Below are 10,016 nucleotides of genomic sequence, written 5' to 3' on the forward strand. Positions count from 1 at the left end.
GGGGATCAACTAGTAGACCCTAACCTGGCTGGGGAAAACTATGGTGTAACAGGCCTAAAAACATATTAACTTATATAATTCTTTTAAAACATGTTGGTGTCTTTTAGGTCTGGAAGGATGCAGCAACTCAGACTTTTTTTTCTCTATCCATTGCTTCCGGTGGACTTTTGACTCTAGCTTCCTATAGCAACTTCCACAGCAACATGTTCCTGGACTCGGTTATTGTAACCACCATTAACCATGGTAGGAAAACACCATTTCACTATTTTTGTATCTTTACTACTAAGAAAGAGATCAACATCAGAGCTAAGTAAAGATACAACAATATCATGTTCTAAATAGTTTATTTAGTAAATATTAAAGCCACTATGTATATTTTTGAACATTTCTGACTTAGGTGAGCCACTAGGAAATGGCTTCGATGACACAGCATGTTATCTCTAAACTGATTAATCGATGTGATTATTTTCCTCTCCTCTTAGGTACCAGTGTGTTAGCAGGCTTTGCCATCTTTTCAATTCTGGGTCATATGGCTCACATCTATAGAAAGCCTATTGCATCAGTGGTGAAGGAAGGTGAGACATGTATGATACCACTAACATTTTTTAAAATGTCAAAAAGCTGCTAAATTCTCTCATGTTTTGTTTCTCCATCTTTGTGCAGGATTTGGCCTGACATTCATTGCATATCCAGAAGCTTTAGCTAAGCTTCCCATTTCCACTTTCTGGTCTATTCTGTTTTTTTTTATGCTGACCATAGTTGGCCTGGACTCTCAGTTTACACAAATAGGTGAGAATACCATTTACCGGTGGCTCTGCTGTCTTACCTCCCCAATTGGCATACATTTAGATCTCAACCTAACTTATTCTAAACCACTGATTCTTATCTCTCCTCTTGTCATTAGAGGTTATCACCACCTGCCTGTATGATGCCTTCCCCGAAACCTTCAAATCCAAACGTGCTTTATTGACTATAATGACATGTTCCATCATCTACTTCCTGGGTAACTGTACGATCTATTCAAATTTCCTGATCTGGCCCACCCCAGTTACTTTTTGGTTAAACTGTCTGATATTATTTCCCCTGCTACCCTGCAGTGTCTGTGGTGTTTTGTGTGTGTGTGTGTGCATAATAGGCAGGAATATACTGGGTAACTTTAATAGACCAGTTTGCTGCCGGCTGGGTGCTGCTTATTTTGGCTCTCTTCGAGATCACTGGCTTCTTCTACATATATGGTAAATATAAATGTATGTATGTACGTATATACATGTATAGGTCTATCCTGCTCGTTATTATTAATTAATTCATTAAACCTTTATTTATGTCTCAGGAATACATTGAGGAGTGGACCTTAATTTTCAATGATGCCAAGATTACATTAGGTGGCAAAAAACAAAAATATAAAAAACAATATAACAATATAAAAAAAGAAAGAAAAATAATTAAAAAGATAACAAATTCCTAAATAAAACAGTTACATGCTAAATCATTTTATAAGCATATAAATCAAGATTTATAGGCATATTTCTAAAAATCTCCCAATGTTTTAATGGAATCAATAATTAAAGTGCATTATAGGTTATTCCATGAGTCTGGAGAAGAAATTCTAAATGTCTAAAAAAGGTCTAATAATGAATTGATGTAGATTGATAACTTGTTTAGAAACACCCTATGCAGCAGTGTGGCTCATTGATGTATGTTTAATAGTTTTTGGACAACGTATCAGGCTTTGGCTACAATATGGGATATGTTTACAGTAAATAAAATATGTAATATCACCAGACTTATCCTTTAAGCATCTGAAAATAAATTACAGTAAGCTGTCATTTGTGATGTATCTCTTCTCTGGGGAAACAGACATGCTATGGATCAATATATAAATAATCTGATTGATTTCTCCTCAATCAATTTTACAGCAATTTTCTATGGCTAATAAAAATAGCATAGCTGACACTTTGGCTAGCAGTGCCTGACTGATTTACACATTAGCACCAGAAGTGAGACAGCTTTCTATTGAGCCGAGTCCAGCGCATGTTTTCCTCATGCGTTACAGGAGGGAACCGTTTTATTAAGGACATTGAGATGATGATTGGAAAGAAGAGCTTTTGCTTCTGGCTGTGGTGGAGAGCATGTTGGTTTTTCATCTGCCCTGGCATCACTGTAGTGAGTACAACCTCTCTTTTGTTGTTTTTCACTAATTGTACTGCTGACTTTGAAGAAAAGTGTGTTATTAAAATTGACAATATAATATTCATAACTACTAAGGAAAAACAGAAGAATGATGTCATGTCCGTTGATAACTTTTTTGTTTAGCGTGAATCCTTGGCCATGGTCTCTCGATAAACCATTTATGCCCCCCACCTATTGGAAAATCCAGTACCCGTATGCTTCTCTGGCTTGCATGGTTGCATTCTCCTCTCTTGGATCCCTATCGTCGTCTGTATAAGCTTGATTTTGGAGAGCAGAGGGAAAGCGTCCGGGAAGGTGTGTTGTTGTCTTATATGATACAGGGGAAGGCGTTTTAAAGAGGCTGAGGATTTTCTTCTATTAAATTTCAGCAGCAAAGTCCTTTTAAGTGTCACCATGTTTAGATCCTTAATTGTACGCCTATGTTTCTACAGCGTCTGAAGTCTTGTGTTCTCCCTCTGGAAAACAATGCGCATCCCTACCTGGACGTCCATCGAGGAGAACGGCTACTCAAAGGACGAGTATTGGTCAAGAAACAACATTAAGCAAATTAAATGCAACTTCAAGTTCATGGCATCAATTTGAACACTAATGTATATTGATATGTTACATGCAACACCCATTTTACTGTAGATTAATCAAATAAGGTGATCGTGACGCCCCTCCCACTGCCTTGGAAGCTGTCCTGGCCAACCTCAGCAGGCAATTGGCTGATATCGGAGGGTCATCAGCTGATTAAGCTCATCTGAATACTTGGGCTATAAAAGCTGGCCCATGTGTTCAATAGTTTTTTCTTCCTACAGCTGGCATCCACTGTGCATCTTTGTCGTTTGTCTTGTTTTATGATTTGTGCTAATCTTAGTTTAATAAATTAACTTGTTTTAAACAAATTTATTGTGTGGACTCCCTTCTTGTCACATTCCCAGAGCCAGTTTGGGACATGATGATTGTGATTATGTCAGTGATTCAGAAGTAACAATGTCAAACCAAATGCTAGACTGCCGCAGCTCATGGCTTTCATGTGCTCAAATTATGTATCTTTTTAATGTACTTCAATGTTAGTTTTCAGACTCTGTCAACATTATCAGTACATCAATACAAATCCTGCCTTGTGTGCTGAAGAGCTTCTCTTGTTATTCTTTGAAGAGCTCCATCTGGTGGTCTTCTAGCACATAAAATATCCAAATCCTAGAGACTACAGCTTCTATTATTTTAATCACAGATCATATTCATGAAATTAGTTGGATATCCATGTATCATATCCTTGTTTATCTGTTCCAAAAAGAAGATGTATTACTGTTTTAACCCTGAAATATTATGGAAGACAAAAACATTTTTTACATTGGAGTTGTGCATCATGAGGAAAGAACGCAAAGCCTAAATACCTAAATACAGAAACAAAAGTACCTAATCTTGCATCACTTGTACATTAACTGGGAATCACATTGGCATGATGAAAATAGAGCAACTAAATTATGTAATTTCACAAACAAATAATTTATGTTACTTTGAAACTACCATTGCTGACTGAATCCTTATCGCATGATTTGTAAACCTGTTTTTTCTCTTGCTTTTGGAAAAGGTTACAAAAAACTGAATGAAGCTGGTGGTGCTGCCACTGTCACTGTGATTATGACCTACAATATGTGATTTGATGAGTACCGGTATACAACAGCATTCTTTTATTATTTTAAATATTTTTTTATTTTTTATATTTGTATTACTGCATTACAAAACAATCAAACGTTTCTATTAAACTATTAGAAACAATGCCAATTTGGAAATATTGAAGTCCTTGTGTAAAGTAAATGGCTTTTAAATTCATACGTTGCTGAAATGCCTCAGGGCATTAGTTGTAATTATATGAGTTTGACAAAGGGAGTAAATCTAGAATCTAAATCCTTCTAAATACTGCTCAAAAACTCAAACTACTAATTTAATTAAGTATGAGTTTATGGCTAGAAACATACACGAGGCACACAAAACAATCAGAGATCTGAAGTAGTTTTAATGCAATGTTTATTTAGGTTACATCAGTGACAGGTGTTACAGAGCTGTTCTTGAATGGGCCTTAGTTGGATGCTCTTATGTTACATGACAGTTGACCCAGCTCCTAACTTAAGAACAACCAGTATGAAGTTCAACCATGGATTGTTTAAGCCCAGTTGCAGCACTTGCAGCTGTTATCGAACACCAGGCCGACGGCACAGTGCTGAGTGTAGGTATTTCCCTGGTTGCACTCATAGAAGTGGTTCTTGTTGGTTGGGTCAGGGTAGACTCCATTAGACTTGCCAGCACAGAAGCCAGATCCTGTGCTGCTGCCACCGCTGCTGCTGCCACCGCTGCTGCTACCACCACCACCGGGCTGGGGCTGAGCGTGCTGGGTTGGTGTGACTGGAGGCAGGGGGTCAGGACGAGAACTGCAGGCTGAGGAGAGAAATTAAAGAATTAAAAAAGATGGAAACAGCTTTTATAAGTTTATTTGCTAGAGGATGTGTGTTTCATGCGTACAAGCTCCAGTTCCCAGTCCGCTCTTGATGGTGCTGATCAGGGGGTATTTTCCCTGGCCACAGAAAGTGCCACTGAAGTCATCAAGATCCAAACTCCACACCATGGCTCCACCGAAACCACTCTGCTTCAACCACTGAATCTGTAAAGTGGATGGAAGGTGAAGGTAAATAACCTTAAAACATAAAAAAAAAAAACCTTTTGACAAAAAATTATTAAATATGACTTCCTACCTTAATCTGGAAGCTCTTAACATTGTCATATCCAACCCAGGTTCCCTGGTTGTAGGCATATGGCACATCCTGAGGGCCGTCCCAAGCCTGAGTGGCTCCCTGCTTCAGGAAAGTGCAGATCTGTGGGGAGGCAATGATTTAAAATTAGGGATCTACACAATACATGCACATACAGTATGTTTTCCTGTCTTATATGCATACACACATGGATTCAGAAAAAGAAGCACAAACCTCATAGTAGGCCCAAAAGCCAGCCTGACGGGTGAAAGGTCCAGCAGCTCCAGGTCCACTGGCAGGAGCTCCCACAGCTGTGTTAGAGGAAGCCAGACGGAAGGTGTGGCCGTAGGTGGGGAAACCAACCAGCAGCTTCTCAGCTGGGGCACCATTGCTCTTCCAGTAGTTCATAGCATAGTCCTACACATAAAAGAGTACAGGCCGGTGACGGTGTGAGTGTCTGTTTTGTAATAATGTAATAATGTATGAATCTACAGCAAGAGCTCTCACTCACCACATTGAAGTAGATCATGGATCCCTGATCAGCAGGGCCCTTGTACAGAGGGCTGTTCTCTCCAACATTGTGCTCCCAAGAACCGTGGAAGTCATAGGTCATGACGTGGAAGTAGTCCAGCACACTGGCAAGGGATTAATGTTTATCATTGACTGCCTTCTGTAGAACAAATGTAAAGGTGTATGTAATGTTTTCTCATCAGGAACTTACGCTCCAATCTGGGCAATCTGGTATCCAGAGTCAATAGTTCCCTTTCCAGCAGAGACAGCAGCAGTCAGCATCAGACGGGGACGGTTGGTCTTCTTGCCCTCCTCCACAAAGGCACTCATCAACTCCTACAGATGAGTGAGGAGAGAGGGTTACAGTTACAGTATCTGTATCATTGCATATTTTTATAGTAAAGTATAGTATAGTTACATTTTTGTAGATTATAACATTTATTTTATTGGCATTTGATGACTATATTTCCAAGATATAACTGGTTCTATGGGATCTCTTGGACAAATATCTTAGCTAAAGCCCTTAAAGAGGAAAATACTATATACAGTGTAGCTGCAGGTTTGCAAGTGAGGCGTCACGACAGCAAGGGCGGCTTGTCTACTTCCACCAACAACCTGGATTTGTCTATAGCCAGAATCTGAATATAACAGACCTGGACCAGGACGGTGTAGCGCTGCTTATCCTCAGCTGGGGAGCCACGAGAGCCAGGGTACTCCCAGTCAATATCCAGACCATCAAACTCGTACTGGCGCAGGAACTTGATCACACTGGTGATGAAGGTCTGACGGTTGGCAGCAGAGGAAACCATAGCTGTGAACCTGGAGACAGGAAGACAGTCAGAATGCTTCTACTTCAAGTCAAGAGCATGAGAGCATTGATCATTATTTCATTACTCACTTCTGAGTACCAAAGTTCCATCCTCCGATGGCCAACAGAGTCTTCAGGTTGCTGTTCCTGCAAGCAGCAACAACAACAACATCAACTTTTTGCTTGCATGCTTATATCTATTAATGTGTGTTTTTATTTGTGCTGGAGTCAGACTATCACTATGAGCATTTGAGTGTACGCACTGGTTCTTCAGGGCCTGGAACTGTCCGTAGAGTTTCTCATCGTCCCACTCGTAGGTCTTGATCATGTTGTTGTCCATTCCAGCAAAGGCATAGATAAGGTGGTCACAGAGACATGGGTCAATGTTGGTGGGGAAATACTTACCTGCTCCAGGACGGTACTGTCCCCAGTTAGTAAAATAACAGGAGAGGATGTAGGATGATCCTGTAACATGTGGAACAATTAGTCTTACTAACCAACTGAAATACGACAATAATAATCACGCCAGCACTTAATGGATAACGGATATATTTACCTAGCTGCACATGCAGCAGGAGAGCCAGTCCTGCAGAGAAAAGAAAGAATGAAAGAGGGTGAGGAGGAGGCAGAATCAATCTGCATTATGCACAAGATTAAATTAAGTTGAAAAGTGTAATAACAAAGTTTCAAATGTTTTTATGAGCAAGGAGTTCAGCTTACCAACGCAGATAAGTAGCTTGCCCATGGTGCTTCTGTACAACGAACTGAGGACCAGCAGACTCTTTTATACTCCTGGGTTCCTCCCCATATCTGCAATATCTGAAAAATATGTTTGATGTGGTTTGATTACTCAGCAAAACTCAAAAGTCAGACTAATTTATTTGTATGGTCAAGACCAGTGTCGCATTGGATTGACGGAAAGCACTGATAACCTTCAAGTGCCTTCTGATAATGATATGATCTGATTAAGTCCGATTTCAAGGTTATTGTTGTTGGCCAAAAAGTGCAGTACACTCCAACAGCAATGAAGTTTACACTTTGCTTTTGCATTTCCACCACATTTTCCAGTATTGTGAGTACATTGCTGGTTAATCAATGTTCTAATATTTTTAAGTAACTTTTAAAGGTCTTTGGAGGTGGATTTCACTAAAACCCAAATAGTTCCTAGACAGCAAAATTTGCATTGGACCTTTTTCTGTTTACATAAGTTGTTTGATACGTATATTTACTCAGTTGTTCTCTGTTCTCTGCTACATGCTTTATCACCTTTAGACGTGGTTTAATATCAATCATTACTGTTAGTCTGGCCCTGAAAGGAACTGTGTTGTCTGTCATATTGCAATGGAAAGAGGCTTTTTGTCCTGCCCTTGAAACTATGTGGATTGTGAAATTAATCTTTCACTAGCCGTGCCATCTAAATCTCCAGTCAGTCAGTGACTGAATGTTTACACTCAAAGATGCCATTTATGCTTAATCTGTAAGAATTTTAGTTGGTTCATTAAAGGGAATACCTTGCAAGGAAGTTTATCTGTCATTTGTAGCACTTATTCATTTAGACACAAACCTTTTAAAAGGTTTATTTATAAGATGAAAACAGAAAACATTAATAACAAACCTAATCTATGTAGTATTTTAATAATGAGAGGCATAGAATGGAACCAGACACAAATAGCAGTAAATTATCTGCATAACGTAAAACTTGACATATGCTTCCTATTTTTGATTTGATGGTTGAAGCATGTACTGCTGGATCTTATGGGTGTGGAAGAGATTGTAATACAATATATGTTTCAATCTGTGACATTGACAAAGTGCAGCAGCATTTCACATTCATGGTTGCGTCACACCTCGAAGCTGCCCAATACAACCAGTCTGTTACTTGTGTGTTACCACTGAGCAGTTGCACTGTACTTCTAATGGACACCATCTGTAATGTGGATGGGAAGCGTGTGACTCATTTATCTAATTTTTCAACCTGGGCACATATTCAAACTAGCAACCTTCCAGTCACATCCACACTTGCATTACCCTAGATCCAAGGTAATTGGTGTGCAATTGATTAACCCTGATATATATGTATGTATTTATGGATCTTTGGCTGTCTGATTTTTAACTGACCAATACAAATTTTGACCTGCCGGTGGCACTGCTGTTACTAAAGAGTCAGGGATCATCAAGATTAATTCTCTGGGGATAATCCAAGTCTGTGCAAAATGTTTGGCAATCCATTTTGTGTGCAGAGACATTTCACCATAAACCGACCACATCAACTTGATGGTGTTTCTAGTCCTAGCACTGGAATTGCATTAGAGTTTCAGCATACTGCAGTTCATTAAAGCCATGCTGATGTCTATATATCGTCCTTGTTTTATGTGGCTGCATCACTGTTGCATCATTACTCATATGGCAATGTACTATGGGTCCATTTTATAAAGATTTTTCTAACATCTACTGAATTAAATCTACTGTAAATGGAGTGAATGTCTCTGGTAGGATTGCAGTTTTCATATGCGGGCACTTTGAAATGTCCCCTCAGAGTTTTACTTTTCATGCGAGCAGAAGTTATTTGAATGCTGTGGGAAGGAGGAAGTAATTGAATGAATGTTTGGCCAATATTTAAAATAATAATAATAATAATGTAATAATATAATATACCGTATATGCATAATGGTTTTGTGAAAACATGGGTGTCAGATGTACTACCAAATCTCGCCACCAGATAGAGTCAATAAGCCGTGTAGAGTCCATTTTGGTCCTTTTTGTATAAGATGGTCAACATTATGAGACTATTTGTTATTGACATTGATCAATATAGTTCCCCCTCCAGTGATGTTGTCTGCTCTTTATAATGGTAAAAAATTTTATGTAAGCTGCTAGTGAAACAAATCTTAAAGTCTGAAACAACAGCTCTCGTTCTTTTATTTTGCTGTAGAGATGAATTACATTCGACTTACTGAACCGAAAAAACCAAACTCCTTCACCATGGCAACCATGCACAGGAAACGGGCAGATAAACACAGACCTGTTGCCATCTCCCACGCAATACACACAGCCGCATACCATACACACACCTACACACACACACACACACACACACACACACACTGTGCTAGTTAATTGAAATATGACACATGGAAATGATGATTAATCATGACTAATCACATTGTCTTTGTGTTGTCTGTTCTGTCGGAAAGACAGGACAAAGCCACTGAAATACAGCCATCTGCTATTGCTTATAAAATTACATACTATAGAATAATAGTGAAGCTCTGTAATTATAATACATTAATTTCTTTTTTCAGGTCTTTCCCAGCAGGGGAATGGGTGTGATTAAGTTGTACAATTAGCAGTTTTTCACTACAGTATGTGTGATTTTTCTTATCCTGTGAACTTCCTCAGAGATGTAGGAGTGAATATTTAAGGCATAATGTGTTTATTCTGTTTTTGTTTTAGTCTGGGGAAACAAAGGCAAAAGCATTTAATTGTATGTACAGTATGATATCCCACTACATAAAAAGTTGATCAAAATGTGAATACTGTGAACATGTGGGTAGCACTCAGTGTTCAGTTCCCTCCATCTATCTCTGTCCCATTGCTTACCCCCCCTCCCTTCTGCAGAAGGCAGGCTTCTCAACAACCCGTCGCTATTAGATACTGCTGGGCTTGTCACCATGGCAGCAAATTCTCAATCATTTTCTCTCAGTCATGTTTCTATGCGCGCGCACACACACACACACACACACACAGCACATCATCACACCGACACATCACAG

At 39.2% G+C, this 10,016-nt stretch overlaps 1 protein-coding gene across 2 annotated transcripts; it reads right to left on the reverse strand.

Moving 5' to 3' along the window:
- Positions 1 to 4,189: 4,189 nt before the first annotated feature.
- Positions 4,190 to 6,995, reverse strand: LOC118328398 (acidic mammalian chitinase-like). 2 transcript variants are annotated; one of them, XM_035662122.1, is made up of 12 exons: positions 6,964 to 6,988; positions 6,800 to 6,829; positions 6,507 to 6,708; positions 6,334 to 6,390; positions 6,089 to 6,254; positions 5,647 to 5,771; positions 5,437 to 5,560; positions 5,160 to 5,342; positions 4,929 to 5,048; positions 4,699 to 4,837; positions 4,528 to 4,614; positions 4,343 to 4,497 (listed from the first exon to the last, which is right to left on the reverse strand). In XM_035662122.1, the coding sequence occupies exons 1-12, from the start codon at positions 6,986 to 6,988 to the stop codon at positions 4,343 to 4,345; spliced, it is 1,413 nt and encodes a 470-aa protein (XP_035518015.1). The 2 variants fall into 2 exon arrangements, with proteins under 2 accessions (XP_035518014.1, XP_035518015.1); XM_035662121.1 differs by having other exon boundaries at positions 4,190 to 4,614; positions 6,964 to 6,995.
- Positions 6,996 to 10,016: the final 3,021 nt, after the last annotated feature.

The sequence above is a fragment of the Morone saxatilis genome, unplaced genomic scaffold (genome assembly GCF_004916995.1).
Source record: "Morone saxatilis isolate NCDOM2014 unplaced genomic scaffold, NCSU_SB_2.0 Contig18, whole genome shotgun sequence".
In the NCBI taxonomy this organism is placed as follows: domain Eukaryota; kingdom Metazoa; phylum Chordata; class Actinopteri; family Moronidae; genus Morone; species Morone saxatilis.